The sequence below is a fragment of the Hippocampus comes genome, unplaced genomic scaffold (genome assembly GCF_001891065.2).
Source record: "Hippocampus comes isolate QL1 unplaced genomic scaffold, H_comes_QL1_v1.1 scaffold149, whole genome shotgun sequence".
NCBI classification, from domain to species: domain Eukaryota; kingdom Metazoa; phylum Chordata; class Actinopteri; order Syngnathiformes; family Syngnathidae; genus Hippocampus; species Hippocampus comes.
In genome coordinates this window covers 539,017-563,719 of record NW_017805235.1, presented here as the reverse complement: position 1 = coordinate 563,719, position 24,703 = coordinate 539,017, and the positions used below count along the sequence as shown (strand labels likewise).

General features: G+C 44.7%; 1 protein-coding gene across 3 annotated transcripts in view; it reads left to right on the top strand.

Moving 5' to 3' along the window:
• Positions 1 to 8,006: 8,006 nt before the first annotated feature.
• The window catches only part of tpk1 (thiamin pyrophosphokinase 1), a 21,188-nt gene continuing 4,491 nt past the window's right edge, over positions 8,007 to 24,703 (top strand). Inside the window, exons 1-8 of one of the 3 annotated variants that reach the window (XM_019869437.1) lie at positions 8,007 to 8,126; positions 10,006 to 10,073; positions 11,165 to 11,239; positions 15,438 to 15,504; positions 19,491 to 19,563; positions 19,867 to 19,962; positions 20,674 to 20,820; positions 21,892 to 22,000. In XM_019869437.1, coding sequence (XP_019724996.1) covers positions 10,031 to 10,073; positions 11,165 to 11,239; positions 15,438 to 15,504; positions 19,491 to 19,563; positions 19,867 to 19,962; positions 20,674 to 20,820; positions 21,892 to 22,000 — 610 coding nt within the window. In that variant the 5' untranslated portion in view covers positions 8,007 to 8,126; positions 10,006 to 10,030. Of the gene's footprint in view, positions 8,127 to 8,234; positions 8,771 to 9,750; positions 10,074 to 11,164; positions 11,240 to 15,437; positions 15,505 to 19,490; positions 19,564 to 19,866; positions 19,963 to 20,673; positions 20,821 to 21,891; positions 22,001 to 24,703 lie in introns of those variants that run through there. The other 2 variants (XM_019869435.1, XM_019869434.1) reach the window with 2 other exon arrangements.

Here is a 24,703-nt window from a genome sequence, read left to right as displayed (position 1 = left end):
ACTACACTACTGCCCGCAGTAATTATCTCTACACAGGGTAGAAATTCAATTTGTGCCTGTGTTGGCGTGCGTGCGAATGTGTGTGTGTGTGTGTGTGTGTGTGTGCGTGTGCATGGATGCATCTGTGTGTGTTTGCACAGGAAGTGATGATATTAATTCATGTCTGTACCATGCAATATTTGTCTTTTAGCTTTAGCTACACTTCAGTAAGCGATTCCCTTTATTCAAGGAAATACTGGAGCATCATTTTTACCAGATGGCGTGGGTCGCTTCAGTGCGATTATCGACTGAAATGAAGATACTTTTAATGTTGAATAGCCTGTAGCTTAGCTCTCGATATTTTCGAATAAACTTGCACAACACCGACCCAGGCACGCTTGGCGCAAATGCTTCCTGCAGCTGAGGCTGGATTTGACTTCTGGCTTCGAGAAAGCTGTTGTCTTGAAAACAACAGACACTGAGTGGTTCACAGACAGTTGTGTCAACAAAGGTACTGAATGAGTTCCTGTGCCTTTGTGTGAAGCTCTTCAAGTGCGCATTATTTCTGAACAACATCCAGGTTCGTATGTGGAAAAATGGGGTATTGGCGCTCGCTCCGTGCTCAAAGGGCAGCATGTTATCATCGGATGGCGCTTTAAGACTACTTGTGGGATGGAGGCACTGTATGTCACTTCCAGATGAAAGAGCAAATTTGGCAGAATGGATTGAAAAGAAGCGCTGGGACAAGTTACCCGGAAGTGGTCATTATAGAATAAATGATAAGAAGTTCAATTCTGCTGGCTTGCAGCTGACAAATGATCATTTCATCAGAGAGGAGCCGGAGGGAGAATAGTCCGCGGTACTGTTGATAGCCCGATCGCCGCAGGGTCCGGAACGCCGAATGTCGATTAACTACCGAGTGTGAAACTTGAACAAAATGTGCGAGCGCTGCCTGGAGGTGGGAGGTAATGCTCCTGTCGCATCCTTTATATTAGTTGTCAGCACTGCGGTGACATGGAGGAGCATCGAAAAGTTGATTGCTGTAGACTGCGGCGTAAGACGAGTGCAGGGGCCATCAACGAGTGGGGGGGAGAGTCTAGCCTTGTAATGCCGGGGGGCTTGGACAAGATCTCAATCCCCGGTGAGAAAAGGCTGGATCTGACAGCTGGTATAAATCTCTCTCTCGTCATCTTTGTGGCAAAGTCGGGTTGCTGGTGCTCCCACTCGGTGCTCCCGCTCGAATCTCAACAGAGAGAGGGACTAGGATGGGGAATGGCGACTTTCAATCCAGCCTACATTGCACCGGTGTCTTAGGCAGGCTTTGAGCTGCGTGTCTAACGGCGCAATTCTCATTTCCAGTACGGTTTCCCCGCCCCCTGTTCTGCATTAAAATGTAAATGTGGAAATGAAAACCCTCCAAAGGGGGTTTTGATGCCATTCTCAGGTGATTCAAGGTCGATTGAATCCTTGCCTTGAATCACTTCATAATCCCCGTTTATTGGTGCCTGTGCGTAGTGTCCTGTTACTCAAAAAAGACGTTTTGACCGAACACTAGAAACATCTTTCATTTTCAAAGTACGGGATACAGAGCAGAGGTGGCCAACCACGGTTCCCTCAAGCGGTAGCGGGCCGCAGCCCAGTGGCTACTGCACAGAGACAGAGCAAGATCTTTTTGGCTGGGTATCAGTCAAACACACCACCCCTCTCCAACACCAGCCTTCCATCGATTACCTTCCAAGGGGCGATAGAAATAGGACCGGCCGCTTATATGATCGAGATTCGTGATACGACGTGACCGGTGGGCGAGCCGCGAGCAGATTTCCGCAGCGGCCGAACACAATTAGGTTGATGCAAATGGCCCGAAAACTGCATTTCACGATTAAATCGTATCTCCACAAGAATGATGACACGCATCCACATCTGCGACTTCACTTGACTAATCCCTTACTCGGTGGAAAGTGTCAAAGATAGCAAGGAGCGCCGCATGTCAACTTTTAACTTTTATCTCTTCCAATTCCCTCTCGGACTTTTTCTTCATACTTTATAATATCCTTCCATATCCGAGGAGGAGGGATTGGTGCTGCCTCAGCAGCAGGCGGACAAAAGCAGCGAGAGACACGGAGCGAGAGTCAGGGGCTTAATGTCTATGCCGGGATGACCCCATATTGTTCCAAAGCCACAAGAGACGATAAAAAAAGCGCCCATAGCGGAGGAGCCTTGGCTTAGCGCGTAATGCGTTATATGAATTTCTTATAAACGTAGACCACCCCCGCCAAGCCCCCGCCTCCCTCCCGCACGTTCACATCATATCTCACTTGTTCTCTCTAATTCCTCCATCCCTCCTCCTACGTGATCCTCTTTACTGGAGGTTGCACAACTCCTCAAATCGATTTCACGGTGGGATTGTGTGTTAAAGGGAATATCATATGCGCATCTTCTCGCGAGATAGAGTCAAAGGGCGACGGGAATGATTTTAGAGGTGCTTAGTACATGAAGTACACAATGTGTCAAAGTGTTGCAGGACACTAAACACAGTCGGTCATTGCTCATCACTGTAAATGCTAATTTGGCGTCATATTATTCTTGTCATTCCATTTTTTTTTTTTAAGGATGTGTCTCGCTCTGGATGTGGGCGGGGCTCGCACACGCGGTGTGACGTCACCACGCTATCACTCTCCGCAGCACGCGCATCAGCTCACATCATAAATGCATGTTTGAAAGCAATAAGAGCGGCCATTGGAGGTGCGGGGGGGTTTAGACCAGATAAAATAAACTCCACAGAGGACCAAGTTTTGATCATGAGATTGACACGTGAAGTTGAACGTTTTCGTCTGAAACCGCTGCTCTCAACAAAGTGCTGGGTTTCAAGTTGGGACTACTCACCTCATATCAAGAGGCTAAAAGCAGAACTGTGCTTTAAAAAAAAATAAAAAAAAGGTTAATTAATGAAGAGGCCTAAGAGGCTCACACAATAGCGGAGCAGAACAGAACTTTTTACTGCTCGCTAATTAAATGTCAAGCCCAATAATTTCCCGGAAAAAGCGAAGAAAAAAAACAAATGTCTCAGTGCTGCACTGTGATAGAAATAGGGCTCGGCGGCTGGCGAGCTTACAATGTAACCGAAACAAAGAGCTGTTCAAAAAAATAATCAGAATAAATAATTAGTTGACTCTTTGGGGTTTGAAAGCACACTTGGAGTGATAAAGCACATTTTCCTTTCAGTCCGGCAGACGTGGACGGATGATGGTGTCGTAAAGGTGTCTGCGCTCCACAAGTCAAGTACTTCATGACTCCATTCGGTTTCTTGGGTTGGTCAAATTGCAATTGGGTGATTACACTGCGGAAGCTGGAACAGCTGCAAATGAGAGATCAACCTCGGTGTGATATTTTCCCCTTTTTATAAGCTGCGCCGTGTTCTCACCAGTGTTTGTCTCAAAGTATCTCCATACGGCCGACATGGCTCTTAACATAAAGACTTTCAGGCTGGTCAAGTTGTGTCTGTTGTGCGTGTCGCACTACGGGTGCAAACGTAGAGTCTCATCACCAATACGGGCGCACCCTGAGCTTCAAGACTGATATAAGCGTTGGGTATCCCCTTCTCATTGGAAGCCTTTCCCACTAAGATGTGTTCCCGTGGAGGGCCAAGTATGATGCACATCGAAATGCTCTTGCCTGATTTGTTTGTTTGCCATTTCTGCCTTTTAGATCTCATAAATGTATATCGAGCACCGGTTATCTCCTGTGCGCTCTCAATATGCCACCCATCTTTTATGAGGCAAGATATTAGAGTGAAGTATTTCATTGCTTGGGGACTCTTCTCGGTATATTTGGATATTTTTTTTTCCTTTACACCCGGTTGGAGTATGATATATGCACGGCACTGACAACAGCAATGCTTCATATTTGAAATCTTCCTTCATTGCTTATTTTTCTTGCCCCCCCACGCGCCCCCCCCTCCCCCCTCCTCCTTCGAGTGGATGTTATGAAATTCTTGACTTTTTATTCTTCGAGCATTTCAATGCTCGCTCCTCTTGGGGAACAATGATGCCATATATCAAGTTTGGAGGAAGAAAAACAAAAACTCAAAACCTCAAGCAGAAATTCAAAAACGCAAGGAAATGATCATTTGTGTGTTCACCTGTCGAGGGTGTCTTCAAATAGCGGACTGTGCGAACTCACGGTCGATTGCAGTTAAAGATAAAGTACTGGACATAGACCCTTGAATTGAAAAAAAAATGGAGTATTTACTGTAGTTTGTTTTGGTGAAATGGGATTAAAATACAGCCAGCTACAGTAGATCTTGACTAGCCGGGAGATTGATGTATACATATACATACACATCCATCCATCCATTTCTAATTCGCTTCTGCCCACAAGGGCCACGCGCGTGCTGGAGCCCGTCCCAGCTTTCTTTGGGCAGTCGACGTGGGAAACCCCCAACGGGTTGCCAGCCAATCGCAGGGCAATCACGAACGATCACACTTAGGGACGATTTCGAGTGCTCCATGAACCTGCTGTGCGTGTTTTTTGAATGTGCGAGGAAACCGCAGTACCGGAGAAAACGCGCGCAGGTACGGGGAGAACATGCAAAGTCCACACAACAAGGCTGGAGCCGCCACAGGGGATGCAAACAATGAACGGCAATTGTGTCCGCTCGACAAAGAGACCCGAAGGCATCGTGAATGCATCATTTTGTCATCACTAAAGAGGCCATTATGATAAGACTTTTTAATCTACGTTCACCATCAGCTTTTTGTCTGAACTACCTCTTGAAAAAAATAAAATTGCTGACACAAAGCTGATGTCCCATCATCATTGAACAATAGGAATGGATGGAATATATAGTCGGGTCAGGTTGGGATTGGGGTTCCCCCCCCCCCCTCCCCTCCTGAATCTGAGCAGCACAGATAAATATGGAACTCAGCATTTAACAATTATTGCAAAGTGAAGTGATTGCTTGAAAAAAAAATAACAGGAAACGCTGCTTCCTCTTTTCAATCAACCCTCAATATTTCTCATGAATATTCTACATCCATCCAAAAATAGTCAAACAAGCAGCAGCAGGTGTGTTGGCAAACCAAACAGTCATCAACTTTCCAACTCCAACTCATCACCTGGACTATTTTCTTGCATCATTGTCTTCCTAATTAGCCTCCGTATATCAGCGGCATAAACAAAAAGCATCTGGCGCACCGCAGAGAAAATTCAAGCCTTTTTTTTTCATGACTTTGTTATGTCTGCACAGCTCGGAGGCAAAATCATTGCACAACTGGTGTCAAACATCTGGAATGAAGTCATTGCAAGGCAGCGCGCTGAAACACTTAGCAGCAGCTTGACAGGTTTCCGTCCCCTCTTTTGGATAACGGAGGAGGCGGCACGGCTCAGCAGTCGAGTGGTTGCCTCCCAACTCAGAGGTTGGGGGTTCAATTACCGGCCATTTCAACCTTGTCCTTGAGCAAGATATTGAACCCCCCACTTGGGCCTGATGCTGCGTCATCAGAAGGTGACTGTGGTAAGAGTGGAAAGCGCTTGGAGTACCCGAGGTAGAAAAGTGCCATATAAGTGGCGGCCATTTAAGAACCACCACAGGTTAAAAATAAAGCACGAGGAGGCCCGTGGCATCTGCCCCCGTTGCATCGGATGTGGGGCGCTCCATCTCCCCCAAGAAGCTTGCCAGCAGCTTCTTGGAAGTCAGCCGTCTCCAGATAAGTCCTGTACCCCGAACTCCAAGATAGTACTAACCTTGACTGATCTCTCCCCTCAGGTTGTCATGCGCGCAAGAAGAGCCATTGGCTTTCTGCATGACCTTCTCTTGCCTCACCCCGATTACTATTGGCCTCTGATGACGTCATTTGCTCATGTGCACCGCAGTTGGTGCCAGAACCCTCGGACAGAACCAGAGCCCTTGGTGATGAATAAACCGTACCGTATGTCATACCCTGAGATTCGAGTCCGGCCGTTAGATGGCAAGCGCACTCTCTTGGGACGCAAGGTCACATTGCTCTCCTGCTGCTGGGCAAATGAGGGACACAAGTCATTTTAGGTGAACCCATTGAAATCCCCCGGATGTACGACAAGAAGCCTAGGCGGAGTTAGAGGGAATACTCCATGTATAGAATCAGCCCCTTGCCCTTGTCGTGGACCCGCCACATCCACATCCCGTCTCCGGTCACAGGTGATGCCGTACCGTTGTGCTTGCGACCGCTTTTCAAAGTCCTCAGGCATACCCGGAGTAAGTTTGCTTCCACCTTTTCCCACTGCAGACGATTGGTTAGAATTGAGACAAAAATTGCCTTCCAAGCAGCATACTGTACAACCCACATCCATGGGGCCACAAATGGCCCCATGAATGTAGTTTGCTCAACCCAAGATTTTACCCAGCCACAACTGTCCAGTTAAACATGTTATGCCAAATAAATAAATTAATAATAATAATAAAAGGAATCATAATTCTGTTGCTCTTCTTGGCATCGTATTTCAGTGATGGAATTTTAATGACAGTGTGTAGCATATAGCCTACATGCAGGTTCTGTGTTGAAATTGAAAAAGGACGTAAAGACAGAGAAACGCGATCATTACTGGTAAGTGATGGGCATCAAATGTCAGCGAGGGGCAGGAGATCTGATCTAATATCCACAGGGGATAAACTTGGAGGGAAAAGGGGGAAGAAAAAAAAAACATTCTTCCCAATAACTAATCCTGTCAGATGGGAATTTATTCATGGATGTATCTATAATGCATGCCTAAAGGATGAATGACTCCTTGTGCATTTGCACAGAGCACAAGTGTGTGTGTGTATGTGTGTGTGTGTGTGTGTGTGTGTGTGTGTGTGTGTGTATGTGTGTGTGTGTGTGTGTATATATTCCCCCACTTCCCGTACATGCAGTGTGTCAGGAAGCCCGAAGAACTGCTGATTGATGAGAGAGTTTGTTTTAACGAGCCCCCCCAGTGGATTCACCTTGAGAGGGATTTGGTGCCGCGCTTTGCGTGCCTTCGACTGCTGTCTGAACGTATCTGAGGCGTGCGCCATCACTACCGTGTGCCGTACGTGTATGTGTGTGCTCCTGCTGTCTGTTTACGCGTGAGGATAATTTTGCTCAGTAGGGAGGTTCTTGGATAGCCGAAGGGAGTGTGTGAGTGCGCATCACCAAAGTGCCTCGATCTTATCTGTATTTGTTTTTGCGTGTTTGGCATTCATGCATCATGTACTTCCACACTCGATGTCGAAAATATTGTGTCCGTTTCGATGACTCCTTATTACTTTTCAATGAAAACTGTTGTGACTGTTTGTTTGTTCCTCATTATTGTTTTAGTTGCTTTGCGGTTGTTGGCGCTCGTTGATGCTTTGTATCTTTCTTTTGTCGTATCGTCTTGATGTCTCACAGTACGTGAACTTGGATTATTCAATGACAGATTGTCAGTACGTCGAGCTTTCTACCGGAGCGTCAGCTCTTCCGTGTCTTCTGCATCCAGCCCTGCTCTCTGTAGTTACTTTGTGTTTTCATAAATAAAGACTTTTCCTTTTCAACTTGGCGTGGCATGTCTGCTCCTGGCTCCTAATTCCGCCTCCACGTGACAAAAACATTTCCCCGTTTGTGGTGCCAAGTATGGACCGCCTCCTAAGGTCAAATGGTTATTTAGGAAAGGCACGGTTGTTTTGCGCCAAAAGAAGCCCGTTTTTGTTGAGCAGAGAATGTGGGCGCTGTTGGACTGTCACCGCTTGCCTGGCGCTAGTTGTTTTTGTGGCCTCACGGACAGTATGTTTACAGCAGATCCGGTTTTACTTTTGTACTGAGTGTAGGAGTGCATTTCACAGTTCAGAGCACTGTTTTACTTTACATAAGTTGAATTTGTATTTATCTTTTTTTTTTTCTTTAACACGATGATTTGTACTTCTACTTACACACACACACACACACACACACACACACACACACACACACACACACACACACACACACACACACGCGTATTATTTGGACGCTTTCATTACAGGACAACTTTTCGGGAGCAGGAAAATGTGCTTCCCTTTTTGGCCTGTAGGTGTCCCTAACTCACAATGCCACCACTTTTCCCTTCAGTTGAGAAGCCTCCTTGTTTGTCGTCGTTGACTGTGGACATTGTATAGGCGGAAGTATCTCTAGCCTGTAAGTCTTGTTTTTGTTTTTGGCCAAATCTTCTTATTTTCCTTTCGGCTTTTCCCCAAATAATAATAATAATAATAATCACATTTATAACGTGGTCACATTTCGTTTCCAGTGATATCTCAAATGTGGATTTCATGTGAATGAATGCATTTTGAATAAAAGATGACGTGTCGTCGTGCATGCGTGTGTCGTGTTATAACGCTGCAGTGCGCACCTTTAGATTTGGGCAAAGTCCAAATTACTGGCCAAGCTGCCTGGTTAAATGTTGATTTTTGCTTGTTCGAACAGGCTCTTAACAGAGCAATATATATTATTGTCTGGCGGAATTATTACGATTCACTTATGGGTGAACGATAAGCAACAAAAGAACACAATCCATAATTTTGTCTTGTTTATAACCAGCCGGCAAGTGCTCCCATTCACCAAGATCATGTTGGGTTGATCAGATTGTCAGACTGAAAATTAAGAAACACTCTGGTGCAGTAATCAGTAACAAAAACCATTAATGATTGATAATGCTCAACTTTGTGTCAATGTTTAAGTGTGGGGGAGAATAAAAAGTGAATGAGGGACATTTGGAACACTCGCCACACTGCTATTTCTATGCCAGGTGGAGAAAGTTGGATTAAAAAAAAATACTTCATGTGAGTATGATTATTTTTACACCAAAAATGGGTTGACAAGTATTACACGTCCAGACGTGTGAAACATATCTTGCTATTAAGATCGATTTCATTTTTGAGCTGAAGACTTGGTATGTTTCTCAGCATTCAGGCTTGTAGTATTTTTATCCAAAGAGTCATTGTTTGTGTTAGATGCAACAAATTAATGTTCTCATTTTCTTCCCTCGTTTGCCTAGATTTGATTCAAATTTCTTTTCATTTTACCTCAGTATTGCTCGTACTTGGTCGGTATTAATCAGTGTCAACTTAATTTCCCTCACAAAAGGAAAGAAGTCTATCCCTTTAATCATGTGTATATTTGTATGCGGTGCATTTTCTCTGTCTTTTGAAAGCGCCATGGTAGATTTTTAAGCAAGACAGCACATTCTGTCAATCATTGGAGATCTAAAGAAGCGTGAGAACATTTTGGACGTGATGCCGAAACATTTAGAACGATGACATGAATGTGGATTTGGGGTGAGATACTTGCATTTACGTATTCGTCACGGTGAGAGAAGAAAGCACAAATATTGAAGATGAGGAGCATCGCGGCTATTAGGAGCAAGTGGCTCAAAAGGGATCAGCATCTGTTGACCTATTGTTGGGACTTGTTTTGGATTTGGGGCAAGTGATGTTAACCGCGACAATAGCATATTCAAGTTACCCCTTGGTAAATTGTAAACCCACTATGACGTTTAGAACTTGATGTTGAGTATTAGCTTGAGGAGGAGGAAGAGCCGCTCGCAGCGACATGTGCGTGCATCGGGTGAAATGAGTCTGTCACCTTAATTGATTGAAATTGTGTTTTATTTGTGAATGTGCAGTGAGGTACAACTGGGGAAAGGAGAAAAAAAAAGCCAGACTCCAGCTGTCTTTTGAACAATTTTTCAACCCATATGATTTTCTTCTCTGGCTAGAAATATCATACCACAGCAGGCTTCATTCATGCTCTTGTTTTAATGCGTATGTTCTGTGCCCATTCAGTTTTGGAGCTGTCCATTGTCACGGCGTATATTGCCAAGCATTCGGGCCTCCTATCATTTTTTGAGGCTAGTTTCAGGTATTTTTGAGGAAGTATTTAACTGTGGTGGGTGGGGGGGGGGGACTGAGTCCCGAGCAACTGTGATGAAGTGTATTCAAACCTTGGGATATGAGGAAAACCTCAGAGTGAGGCAACAAGCAAAAACGTTCTCAAAGATCTGTGCCCCTCTCCTCAGATCCCAGCGAGTTGCTCCCGCGGTCATGGATGAAGAGCTGTCACCTCTGGAGTACCTGCTGCCCTCAGGTGCTTCCTTTCAAACCTCCGTCCTGTCAGTGCAAAACACACACATGCACAGCGTCAATAAAATCGCATTGAAAAGCAGCCGGCCTTTTTGTCTTGACCATAACTGGAATCCTTCTTTGCTGCCATCGCCTGAATGACTTTTGACACGCCCTGAAATGTTGCGTTGACTTCAAAATGGCAGCACATCGGACCAGTCAACTTAGTCCCAAATGCTGCAAGGATCCACTTGAACTAAAACCATGTACACGTATTCAATAGGAAAATAACACCCATTAAACGTTTTTCCCAATGACTCACTTTTTGACCCAAAATGCACCAACATTAAAAATGCATGGAAAAGGATTTATAAAGGCAAACACAAATGTGGAAGATAAATGGAATACAGTGCAACGGCGAGAGCTGCCGCTGTAATCTTTGGCCCATTAATGCTATTGGAGCCGTTGCAGTTTTACTTTGTCAAGGATGCAGACTTTCCCGTGAGTCCTTTGCTCCCCTGCAGATAGAAAAATGGCAATTGCAAATTAGGAGCCGGGAGATCTGCATTCGCAGTGGAACAAAAGGGGGAGAAAAAGAAGAGTGGAGGCAAGATGGATGGTGTTAGGAGGGAGGAGGCCAACTACATTTGGGAACGGATTCATCCCAGGACAGGGACTTTGACAATGAAGCATGGGCAGTCTGCGACAGGAAGGAGGGAGGTGACAAGCTGACATGTTTTTGGTTTTTTTTTTCGGTGCTGATTTTAAAGACCCTTGCTGCCATGTAGTCGCAGATGGTGCACTATCCAAGGTCACAGTATTCGAAGTTCTTACTGTCAGGCCACTTTTGTCAAACACATTCTTGTAGAGAGCTGCAGTTTGGGGACAGATAGCAAGAGCTCGTGCCAGAAATATTCACTATTTCACTTTGAAGCCCCCCGCCCCCCTTTTTTCTTGTTGTTTTGTTGAGAACAGGTGGAAAAATAATTGCTTATATCAACTTTACTTTAGGGAGTTTGTACTTGTTTAAATTAACAATACTGTACAAATATCACAAACATAAGAGTTCTGCTCAAACATGGATGCGGTCATTCATGCTGTCCTCTTTGACTGCAGGCAAACAGAGGATCGGTTTGATCATCCTGAACCAGCCTTTGGATAAGGACTATCTTGACATACTGTGGAGTAAAGGTATAAACCCTTTTCGGTTGTTCACATGTAATCTGCGCCCTTTTCACTCATTTGTGCCAGTCTTGTGGAAAGTGGATGTGGACCAAATACAAATGGGGCGGGGGGTGTCGAGTTGATATAAGCATGGGTTGGGAAATACCCCCTCGATCCCCAGTTGCTATTACCTGAATATCGCCCGGGTCACAATGACGATCACGGGTATACAGTATTAAGTTGGAAAAAGCGGCATGCGCAGCTCAGAGACAATCCCCCTTCGCAGTGACGTCATCCTCCCTTCACTTCCTGGTCTAAATCTCACTCGCGCTACGTGTTCTCACGGGATTATAGACAGCGCTACTCTTAAAGAGACAGTGCTACATTCGTTAAACAAGTTCTATTCACAACCAAAGTTCAAGTATGGTTCACTTGGTTACATTTATACATCTGCGTCTCGTCGACTGCAACAAAACAGTGCTAATTTGACACAACATGAAGTCCCCCGGCACAGGCTGAATATTCAGCATGACTGCCCTGCGACCTTCCAATTGCAAACCTGAAAAATTTCCTAGCCGTAAGCATTACCGCTAACAGTTAAGGTCAAAGTCATGATCACAAATTAGACTGACTTACATGACTTTATACCTCTTATGAATGTGTTTAAACAACCCATGGCAATCCTTTTTTTTAAATTTTGTTTTAATCATTCTTTGAGCTTCAAGTATTTTGCAAGGTCTTCAGGTAGCCCCCTGTGCACAATGCACGAACTGGAATGTGAATATGTTCAGACCGGTTACAGCTATTGGTTGTTGTGCAAACAAGCGCGCGCACCTCTCTGCTAGTGTGTGCCGTGATCAAATAATCAATGACTAGCCAGACCTCGGCATTCAGACCAAAGACTAAACGTTTGGCAACCCACCGCGCTTCCCATCTTTAAAACTCGGTTTTATTCTTTGGCTCTTTTTGACGCAGCACGAGACTTGATTTTAGTTTCACTGTTTTTGTGCTTTCCACCGTCTTTGTTATTAATTGATGGTTTGTCGTCGTGTGAGTTATTTTTGCACCATCTACAGTACTTTGTATACAGCTGCGGTTGTTTTCAAGTGCTCTGTAGATGCAGTTGAGTTGAATTTGCAACTAAGCTTTCACTTAGGAATATTACGGATGGTTGATTGTGAGAAAGAAAAAAAACAGTCACATTTCTGCCCTGAAAGCATGATGAAGCATGATGAATTCAGTCTCATCTTAACAACTTGCCAATTGGTGCGCAGCTCATATGCATACTTGCGTGTTAGCAGCTTACTGAATGTAGCCATTTGCAAGCGCCAGTTCTGCTGGAGGGCATTTGGATCACGAGGAAAAACGTTGACCTTGCTGCAGTCTCAAACATTGCAGCACCCCGGAGATCTGAAAGGACCAGTTCTCTGGAAAAGGCTCCACATTTGTTTTGCTGTGTGCTTTATAAATAATCCAAGGCACTTTATCAGAGTAAATGACAAACAAAACCCGGCACAGTACTGCACACACTTGCTCATTCTTTCGCGGGGGAACATTTTAGGGGAGAGAAAATGAAGCTCCAGGCTCTGTTTTGTTCATGTTGCATGACCTGACTAAAAAGAGAAACTAATTAGACCTCTCGTTGTCATTCTGACAATATACAGATACAAAATATCTAGTTTGCGCTGATTTTATTGTAGATTATTGGCACGTCACGCTTGCTCAGTGGAACTCAAAATGTGAGCAGAACAGTCCACTCCACTGGAAGAAAAAAAAATCTGCCAGTCACATCGGATCAAACTTTGTATACCATCAGGACCACTGTGAGATAGGTTCGACCCATCAAACACGCGATGTTGGGATGTGACAAGTTTGAAAATTTCTTCTGGCAAAGATAAGACATCGTTTCAAATAGAGTTTGAAGGAACGTTGGGCTGAGGTTTTTGAAGTGCCGCAAGCAATGATGACGAAGACGCTTTTCTTATCAGTTTTGCTCCTGGCTCATGGGAGCATAAGATGGTCTGATGAGATGACGGCGATGCCGAGATCTCTTGCATCTTGAAAGCGAAATCCTTTAACACGATACGCCATGTATTTTTAATGGTGTTTATGGGCTAAACAGATGTTAGCCTGTTTGTGTGTGTGTGTGTGTGTGTGTGTCACCGACATGGCGGCGCCGCAGCCAGGTCTCCACCCCCGGCGACCCGATGAAACACACACACTCACACAGGCGCATTGAGTCAACTTGAGCCTTGTGATGTGCTGCCCCTGGGCTCCCCTCATCACCTCTGGGAGAGGTTGAGCAGCAGGGTGCCCAAAAAGCTACTGGAAGGTAGAGTGCAGAATACTGATCAAAGGGGAACCTTTGGACGGGTGCCGGGTGCGATGTTGTCAAGTGGAACCAAGCTGCTTATCTTCCTCGCGCACATCTAGTCTATCACTCACCCATCGACTAGCTCGCACTCAAGACGGGGTGCAGCAACTTCATGAGAACAATCAAGGCAGGTGACGCTCCGTGTCGGATCAAAATTGTGCATGCATTGACCCCAACGAGGTCCGCGTCATCATTTGTTGATGTGGAAGAGCTTGTTGTGGGTTGGGCCTATTACACGTCAGTCAGTCAAGCATCGTGTTTGCAATCAAGGATGGAGTGGCGTGCAAAAATGTGCCGTCAAGAAGAACGCAAAGTAGGGAGGAGTGGAAGAATGACGGTGAACAATCATTTCCATTCAGATTTGTTTCAGTTCTTCGGGTTAAAGGTGGTTGGTAACATCGCTAAAATATTTAATATGCCCTTTTCCTGGCCCGAAACACGGCGGAGGTGATTGTGGACCTGAGGAAACATCCACGGGATCTGAGACCTTGCACTTCCTGGGAATTACAGTCTCTTACCCCTTTTCCAACAAAAACAAACTTGGTGTTCGTTTGGCACCGGGGCCAGTGCTGCGCTGAGTTGGTGCTTAACAAGTTCGTACAAAAAACGCGTTTGGTTTTCCACCGGCAAAGAGCCAAGTAGGAGCGACGTCATGACGTCATCGTAAAGTGACCAAGCGTGACTGCTTACGTCGACGTTCACCCAAAAGCGCCTGCGCGATTAATAATGATAGTAATAAGAATAGCAGCCCTGTTGAATGATAATGAGCCATTGCGAACCAACGCAAAGTGTACCTTTGGCTATCACGACGACCCGGGGTACAATGAAATGCCAGATGTCTCGTCCTGTTGTAAATGCGCTCCTACTTCCAGACAGACATGGCCACGGACAAAGAAAAAGTCTGACATGAAGCAGACAGACGTGTAAGCGTTCAATCTCTTTTCGGCGCACGCTACAGCGACTTGCATAAGGTACAAGTAAGAAGAAGCAGCGCAAGGTCTTTGAAGTCTTTCCCTTGTGTGCGCCCTAACAGCCCCGAACATAAAAGGGCTCTTCAAAAAAATGGTCTGCCTGTTCCATTGGAATTGAATAGGAGCCATGAAAGAGAATACATTTGCAAATAGTTTGCATCTTAAATAGAGGGACTGCATATCATTCATTAAAAAAAAAAAAAACAGCAAACATCCTCATTTGTCTGCTTTTAAAACCAGAACAGGTAAGAACTCCCTCATGTTGAAATATGTTGGAAATGAGCAATAAAGGTGAAATGCCCCCCACCCCCCTTTGTAAATATATTTGACTTGATAAAGACTTTATTGTTAAAGTGCATTCCCAAATAACATCCTGGCATGGATGGAATTGTCACCCTAAAGTGACTCGAAATCAGCCCTTGTGCTTTTTGTCGAACCAGCAAGAGAATGAACACGTCCACTCTGTTTTTTGACATCAAGGTCAACAACTGAAGCCTCAAGTAGGATTTCAATTCTCACAGTAGTTTATTGACTTCACTAATTAATGGATGGATGATTTCTGTTAGTCATTGTTCAGTGTTTAAAACCAAGGCTTTAAGTCTACAGTGAACTCTCATTAAGCCCCTCGTCAACATTTCAAATTCTTGTTGGAAATTGTGGATGTCAAGAGGAAAAGCATATTCCGGATTGTTATCGGTGCAAAAGCCAATATTTGTGCACGTGTTTTAACAGCACCATGCCACGCGGTGTATTTTCTCATCCGGTGTCCTGCATATGACATTCACTGTGCCGTATCATGACACCGCAGAGTCCTGTTCACATCAATTGATCAAATTTTCATTTCCCTCATGTCTGTTTTTATCTTGCTGTCTCCGTGTAGCCGTAGTGACGGCGTGTGCTGATGGTGGCGCCAATCACCTGTATCACATCACCAGAAAAAGTGACAGGTCAGTCTGCCTGTTTTCTTCATCTATCCCTCTGTCAAAATCATCTTTATATTACAACTATGCTGGCCAGTATAGCTTTAAAATTGCATCTTTTGATTTTCTTTGCACTCCCAAAATGCTAATGGATTATTGTTCGGCTTCAAAGGAAAAGCAAATTCAAATTCAACATTTTATTTCTGGATTTTGTATTTTTATTTGGGGGGTGGAGGGGGGGGGGTTGTATTATTTTTGTGTCCTCCTCCTCGGATTTCCTTTATTATCCTGAAAACAAACACAGGCTTTTGAACAAACGCGTCTTTTTGGCTGCATTAATTGGACAATTCTCAAAGGACTGTTTGACCTCCGTTCTTCTGTATGGGCATACAGCAATTCTGCAATCAACACCTTTAAAAACGAATCCCGAAAGCTCACGTGGGTTATTAATTGACAAAGACAAAACAAACATTTTCGCTGTAATTATCATTTTTGTTAGCTTTTAAAGTGCAAGCTGCAGTTTCAGTTAGTTTTTGTTTTGAAAAGCATTGCAATTGGAATTTTATTTTGTTACTTTTCGTTAACTATAATAACCTTGATGCGGCTCTCCGAAAATCATACCGAGGCTGTTTTTGCACATTTTCGCCCTAAATGGCAAAGTATCTGGCTAATGGAAAACCACTGTTAGCACCGAGATGAATCTGGGGCCTCTGTGGTCCCTGAAGTGTTCAGGCTTCAACATTGACGCTTGAGTGTGAACCGTAGTGCCTGTTCTTTAAAGGCTGGTGATGAAAATGAGGGTTTGACCTCTTGTGTTTTGCTACCGTGATGGGACATGAGCAAGTTTGGGGTGTGTTTTCGAAGTCAAGGTCGGTTTGAAACGGAGTCCCACCAGATCTCATCCTTTATTCAATCATCTACATGATCATTCTTGTCTGATGGACCTTGCGTTTACTGATGCCTCCAGTGCATGAGTAAAATAGATTAGATTAAGTGGCAATGAGCTATTGCAACAGAGCAAGCTCAGGGCCAGAGACCGCAAACAACAAAGACACAGAGGTGGATGATTGATTGGTTTGTGTGGATGCACACTTACAAATCCTCTTTAAAAAAAAAAAATAATAATTCTGCAGAAAAAAAATCTTAGTCTTACGAGTACCGGTCAAGAGGCGAGCAGCAGCATTCTGGACCAACTGGAGAAGCTTCATGGAGGATTGGCTGACTCCAAAGTCAAGTGCATTCCAGTGATCCAGCCGGGATGTGACGAAGGCGTGAACGACTGTTTCTCAAAGTTCTCTTGAGAAAGGAGAGGCTTTTTACCTCATTGTTATTATTGGGCCTATCGCTCATGACTTTGAAAAAAAGCGTTTGGGAAGATGAAGTAACACAGGCATTCCCGTTTCTCACCATAGAAAGGCTGTTTGGACGGTCGGTGGCCTCGTGCGACCGAGGCTGTCAACACGGCGAACACAAGCCAGCACGGCGTCGTGTTCGTGTAACGGTGGCGGCTCCTGTGCTGTCCAAGCACATTGATTGCATTTGAATAACCTAAAAATAAAACCAAAAAAAAAAAACATCCAATTGTAATTGAGCATAATTTTGGGGGTGCTGTTGTGTCAATGTGAGTGTGCAACAGTAAATGATAACTCGGCGTGAAATAAGTTTGCATGAAGGCCGGCACGCCGGAGAGGATAGAAGTTCTCTCAAATTTAGGTTGAAACTATTGCATAGCAATTTCCCACTGAGATGCTGCACCTGCAAGATTGCGTTCTGAAGGACAAACATAAATGGGATATTTCTGTGAAATGCAAATGACTTTAGCTCATTCTGCAGAAGCAACGTCCTTAAAGAGTAGCAAGCGATCATTTGTGTGTCCCCGTCTGCCTGCGTGGAGTGGAAATTGTACAGTGTAGCGAAATAAACGCTGGCAGTGGAAATTATACAGTGACATGAACACAAAGTTTGCAGAGCTATACTTGCTTTCATGACCTCTGAAAGTTGAAGCGGTTTCAGTAAAATAATGCTTAGCTAAACACAAACAATATTAATATATTGTTTGTTTTTGTTTTGATTTTCTAGTTTCATTCGTGATAGCTTTCTTGCTATTCCGCATGGCATCATGGGGTGTTACTCCGATTCACGCTTACTCGCAACGTTATATTTGATAACAACATTCGGAGTATAGTGCATGATTTAATTATATACGGTGCGCATGGGGCACATCAATCAGACAGCAATCGCTCAAATTGGCCACGTCCCTGTTTTGTTCCCTTCTAAGCTGAATCTCGAGTCCTCGTGATGCAGCGCGAGCATGAAATAACCCCACCTCCTCCACGGTAATGATGTCTATGCAAGTATGCTTCACACACTCTAGCTTTCTACCTTGACTCTCAGATCTTGTTATTGAGAATCCGCTGCTGATTTTACACAGCGATACTGGGAATGTAAATATGGATCGACACGCCATTAGCTCAGCGTACTGAATCTGCCACATGTGATTGAAATGTGGCTATTTTGAGCTGAAAAGAGTTTTTGATGATAAGAAAGTGAAAAGCAATCAGGCAAGGCCAGTCTGTTGTCGTGGAGCGACTCAAAAGTGAAGATAGTTGAGTTTGATTGAAAATGCACCAATCCGTTTGTTGAATCCCCTTGAATAGTTTCAGCTTGACAACGAGAAGCGTAATAAATGATGGTAATTTACACGAAAGCATTTCCCTCAGTATCATCATCTGGCTAATTGTTATCATATCTCGGTAATAAAACAGTTTTCATGGCGCCTCATATGTTTGTGAAATAGTCTCCCCTTGATGCCCCTGGCGCTCCTCTGACTCAAGCCTTGCATCCGCTCCCATTTCTAATTGGAAAATGACATTTGTCTAATTAGCGCATCTCATCAAATCCTCAGCGGGAGGATAAAAAAGTCAAGAGATGAGTGAAGAGGGAGAGGATGGTGGCTGAATGTAATTGGACAGCTGTGTACGTGTGGATATCAACATGAGGGTGCGTGCGTGCTTGTTTCAGCCTCAGTATTGACTTCTTGAACCATGCCTGCACTTGTGCCTACCGTGCTGTGAAAAAGTGGTTGCCCTCCTCTCTAATTCGTTAATGTTCTTTTCTTTTGCATAGTTTCCACACTGCAGTGTTTAAGACATTCAAAAAAAATGTAAATCAAGTAAACATACGATGCAGTTTTAAACGGTGCTTTCATTTGTTCAAGAAAAAAAAAAAGAAAAGATATTCAAAAGCTAATTGACCGTCTGCTGAATCGTGAAATAACTGTGGCATGACATTCTTTGGAAGGCTTAGTTCATTTTCACTGACCACAGTCAAGCCTGATGACCTCCAGATCTATTTGACTGAAATCACCTCAATAGAGCTCGTCCGAGCAAATGAAGTTGGCGGCCAGAAGGTCCGAAAATGCTGCAACAAAAAGCCACGGTTCAAAGAAAGTCACAAACAGATGAGAAGACCTCGTTCAATCTGGAAAGCGTTACAAAGCCATTCCTCAAGTTTTAGGACGACAGCAAACCACGGCGAGGGCCGTCGTCCACAAATGGAAGAGGAGATATAAAAGCGTACGTGAGCACGCACGCACGCTGCCCAACCGGCCATGAAATCGTGTTGTTTGGGCACACCGCAAGATAGCAGCCATCGTGTCCCCGGATGGGCCGGCCTCTTAGCAACAAACGCACACATGGCTGGAATCACACAGACATGTTATCTGTGTGCCTTTGACAAATGCTCCTCTCTGATATCCGCAACGCTCCTCCAAGAGGATTTTGTGACCTTCCGCGCACTCGAAAGCAAAGGAGCGCCAGGCGCAATGTGACAGATCTGTCTTCCCGCGGCAAATCACCCCGTCGCTCGCCGCTCATATCAAAGTCCTGACACATGCCCTGATGTCCTCTGCACTTTGTCTCTCTCGTCTTTCCTCGACTCTGCTGTTTTTCTGGCGATCCTCGCAACCTTTCTTTCTTCTGGGACTCATGCTCACTCGCTATCCTTCTACTCAGCTTCCGCCCCGACTATATCAGTGGGGATTTTGATTCCATTACTGCGGAGGTCCGAGCTTTCTATGCAGACAAGGTGAGTGGAAATCACCACAAATGCCCACACTCACACTTAGACTATTGAGAAGTCACCTCTTGAGCAGTAAACGCAAAGGGTTTGTGCTAGATCCGCGAGATGATTTTTTTAATCTTACCGTACCAAAACATTTTTGGTGTCTTGGTTTGAGGAAAGGTTCTTCTGGACGAATAGGTAAAACATTCAGAATGGGCGACCGGTAGCGATTCAATCTGCATAGAAGAGACAGAGTTTCTCGAGACAAATAACTGTTCTTTTTTTTTTTTTTTTTAATTGATGTAGTTATTTATTTTTTGTATGTAGGGGTGCCGTCTGATAGAAACAAGCGACCAGGATTTTACGGACTATACGAAGTGTCTGCTCATCATGGTGGAGGAGATTCAACAACGGAATCTGCAGGTGACAGTTTCACTCGTAGCAACATCGATTGAGGTGTAGGAAATGCGATCCTGCCAGGTAACGAAACCAGATCGTCTCATAAGTGCTGTTTCCGTGACAAAAACACCAGTTTTGAAACACTTGTTAAAATGTTTTCTTCAAAATATAAAGGAGTGGTTCGGATGTTTGGCGGTATGACGATGTTTGATGATCAAAGGTTATACAACTAGCTTGCCCATTGTTGCAAAAAAAAAAAAAAGCAAATCGATAAATGCACTTTTTGTTATCTAACAGGCTTGCCTGTGCATCGAATCAATCCCGAAGCCCATGTGTTACCGTAAGAAACAGGAGTCACATGAGGACGAGTGCACTTTCAGCCCTCTGCCTTGTGTCGGCATTGATTTCGAGCTTTTCTTTTTTTTTTGCTCTCGCCTCCAGTCTTGTGCTGTGTGCGATGCCAAACTAAGCCAACCTTTTCCTGGCACCGACTTGAAACTAATGGACAAAAGTCAAATTCAGTCGAGTGAGACTATTTATACTGCACTTGTTCTAAAATGACTTTGCAAAGATCTCCAGTGTCTTACCCTCGTCTCGGCTGATTTACACAAACTTCTGTTGGTCACTTGACATGCTTTTTTTTTTTTTTGCTGCAATCTTTGTCTGTGTTGGCTAAACGCAGCCCAACATATGGAATCATGCCGTTCTGTATAACATCCAATGCCGTATGTTCAGGTGGATGCCATCGTGACACTGGGAGGGCTGGCGGGCAGACTTGACCAGATCATGGCTACTCTCGAGACCCTCCATCACGCTTTGTCTATGACGCAACTCCCATTGTTAGTCATCCAAGGGACCAGCCTGGCCTACCTGCTCAGACCTGTGAGTCGATGACACGCGCACGTATTGTTGTGTGGGTCGAGATATCGCCGCAAAGGCAAAATAGAAGTTGTCGTCACGTCTAAATCAGATGCAATTTGTCATCGATTTTACTCACTGCTAATAAGCGCAAATAAGCAACGGGAGGAATGACGGGGTCGCGTCGAAGACCACCGCACGCTAGTTCCCCACTGAACAGCACGCGCACACGGCCTCTCCCAAATCTTTTCTGCCTCGCTGCCGGGTTTGCCTCTTCCTCTCTCTTTTAAATAATCAAAAGCATTCACACTTGTGATGGCCCACTTTGCTGTTCTGTATGAGATAGAGCGAGCCTTGTTTGATGCTCCCCGAATTGAATTTTCTCAATGCCAGGCACGTCCTCCCAGCCCTGCGTTGATTGACTTTACAAGTAGGCCGACATTGAGGGACACTTCCCATTTGTTTGCCTCTCTCCTTTCTCCATTTTCTCCTGTTTTGTTTATTTTCAAGATCTTCATGCAAGACTGCTAGCCTTCCCGGTGAAACCGTCTCACGGTTGAAGCGTTCCTCTCTCACGCACCCCCTCGCTATTTCTTGTCATTATTCCAAAGGCGCGTTGTCATTTGCTGCTTTATACTTGGACACCTCCAATTAATCTTACTTCAGCGACGGTAAATGAAGCTCATTTGTCAACACAGCACCAATTTGCCAGCGACTGATGAACGCAGATGCCTGTACATGAAGGTGAGTGCGACCTTTGGAAAGAAATAAAAATTGCGCTCGTTGTTGAGTTTACATTTGGAATGGAAGCGGCGACGCCTTGCCGCTCGGCAACCGACCATCGCTGCCTCGTCGCATCCTTCGTTTTCCCGATGATGTTTGGACTTAGCCTTCGGTGGTATGCCCACTTTGTATCCGAGTGGCACACTTGACATCCGAAACTTCGATAATCCGGTTGCGATCAATTCAGTACGCAGAGATGGATCATGGCGAATATGGTACTCGATATAATAATGTGTGTGTGTGCGCTTCATTTTTGGATCGATAAACGAGGAGATGCAACTTGCCAAAAATTATCATGTTTGTATTTTGTAGGGCAAGCACGCACTCGGGGTGAACACGGGCATCGAGGGCGATTGGTGTGGCCTTATTCCAGTTGGGGGACCCTGCCAAACGACCACAACAGGACTCCGATGGAACCTCGGTGAGTCCAAAAAGTATTCGATAATTCCTGTTGATCAACTCGCTATTAGGGATTGGTAAAATATCAATTTCATCGAGAGATCGTTTGTCTGTTTTTGCGGGAGGATTACATTGCTTTTTTTTGTGTTTGTTTGTTTTTATAAAATGGGGGTGGGGGGCTAGGGGAGGAGGGAGATCTGATGGGGCAGGGACATTTATTTCAAGGTCATATTGGTCATCCAAAATCCGTGTGCTTATTTCATAATCAACCTCAATCTTTTTCTTCCACTTCAATGAATTTAGCAGTGTACGTATGACAATACGCAAACATTTATGACGTAGAAGTTCTTAACGCAGACTATTTTTTAAATCTAATCTTGACTGAATGATGTGGACCTCCATGAAAGCGCTCACCAACTCAGCTCACCAGTGAGGTGATCATTTGAAATTGTTGACATTTGCTACAGGAATTGATAGAAACAAAGTGTTTTTTTGAATTGCTCATTACTGTTAAAAATTATTGCGCAAACCTGAACATGGTTGGTGCCTTCACTTATATATCATTCATTATGACCATAGAATTCAAGGTCATTTTAACTTGTACGAAAACCGGTATCCCTTCACATGACTCAATCCCCAAGAATGAGTGAGCACTCACCTGAAAAAAAGGTTGTCGAGCCCCGCTCCGTGATGTCCTGTTCAAGTTTCAATTGCCGGTGTCAGTGACATCTAGTGGGCGACGTTGCTCAATGCGACCCCTTCCATTCCTTAAATCGTCTTGCTGTAAACAAGCAACATACGCTTAATCCAATATCAACTCAATGGGTGGAGCTTTTTTGAGTGTTATCGGTCAAACTAACGTATACTTGATCTTACCGGGCGTAACATCCCTTCCGCTTGAGCTTTGTGGAAAAGGCGTGCTTGGCTCGTTAAATACAAAACCGCAGTTCCTAGTTGCAGGCCAATACACACAAATACCAGTTATCCGGATGTATTCCATCCCTGCCAGATGGGGAGGTGGGGTGCATGGAAACCTGTTTTTTGGCTGTCTGTTGGATCTGGTTGAAATGCCTTCCTGTCTGTTGTCAACCAAGCTGTTGTGAAGAAGAAGTCATCCAGCTTCCTTCCAGAACTTGTTTGCTGCCATGCCAAGTCTGGAAACAGTCGCTTGGCTCGCTCCCTCTGCCTGCAAAACAAAACAGCATATTCCAAAAAAAAAAAAAAAAAAGGGGGGGCCTTTGTACGTACGTTTCAAGCAAAAGCAAAATGCATGCGTATCAAAGGCTGCGTGCGCGAACCGTGCCGAAAAAAAAAAAAGGTGGGGGGGGGGGCTTTGTACATACGTTTCAAGCAAAAGCAAGATGCGTGCGTATCAAAGGCTGCGTATTCTTCAACGCTGAAAATTCAATCACATGTTGATGGGAGAAGCCCTGCGGTCTTATCCCCAAACCTGGCCTCCTAACCAGCTGGGTTCTTAATGAGTTGGCACCGACGGAAGTGCCTCCCGCCCGAGGGGAACCTGGCCCCGTCTGTCAGACGGAGGATCGTGTGGCAGCTTTCACGAGTCCCCGCACTTGTGGAAGCAGGCTGGGAGTATCCCTCAAACGTTTTGCTACAGTAGACACGTTTGAATTGGAGAGCGCGTGTTTATTCTTGTTCACTTGCCTTGTTTTGTTTATTTTTGCACCTCGTTTTGATTTGAGAATCCAGTGCAGATGTGCCAGTGATGGCAAGACACAAAAGGACTTGCGTACAGAGGGAGAAAATCTCTCGTCTGGCATGAAGAGGGATTTCAAGAATAGGAAAAAAATGGAACTTTGCCACTTGCTGGGTCTTTGGCATTTCAAGTTATTGACTGTATTTGCCGGATTGACTACTGGGAACCATTAATTGGCCAAATACATTGATGTATGAAACCCTTCCAAAAACATACAAGAAGACATTTTTATTCTCATCTCCGGTGTCCAATTTAGCTTCATGATGCTGGATTTGCTCAGCCAGCCGTAACTGATATCAGGTCTGTGCTTCTTCAAATGGCACGCTGGAGTCCAAAGTGTGACCCAACAACAGCGACCAGTCCGCTCCATCTTTACTCACGAGCTCTCCAGGGTGCCTTCATCGGCCTTAAAAATATCTTGGGACAAGCTTTCCAAAGTCTTTAAAAAAAAATCTGAACGCATGTTGAATAGGATGTTAAGCCAGCCCCTTCGCTGCCTATCTTTAAAACCGCTCTTCAAACTCATGTTTTTTTTTTTTCGTTGGCTTTTGACTCAGCATGAGAGCGGATTGTAGAGTTCTGATGCTTTCTCCTGTGGTCGTTATTCATTTCTTGTTTGATTGCGTCTTATCTTTGGACAGCACTTTGTTTACAGCTGCGGTTGCTTTCAAGTGCTGCAGGCAGACAGTTAAGTTGAGTTATGATCGTAAATCGTCTCAAATCTCACAATAAATTCACAACCAACCAAACGGTGACGACCGACGAAGCTCTGTGGCGGCTTGCTCATCACCTGTTGACCATTCGCAACAATGAATTGATTTGCTTTTTGCTGCCCAACAGCTTAGGACGAATCACTTTGGGGGAGCATCTCACACATGCGTGCGCCAACCAAAATCAATCAGTTCTCGTATTTATATTTGGTACACAAGATCCTGTCTCATTCCATTTTGCGCCATGTCTCGCCAGTGGTTTCCTGGACAAAATGCATCTCAGTGGCAGAGTGGGGGC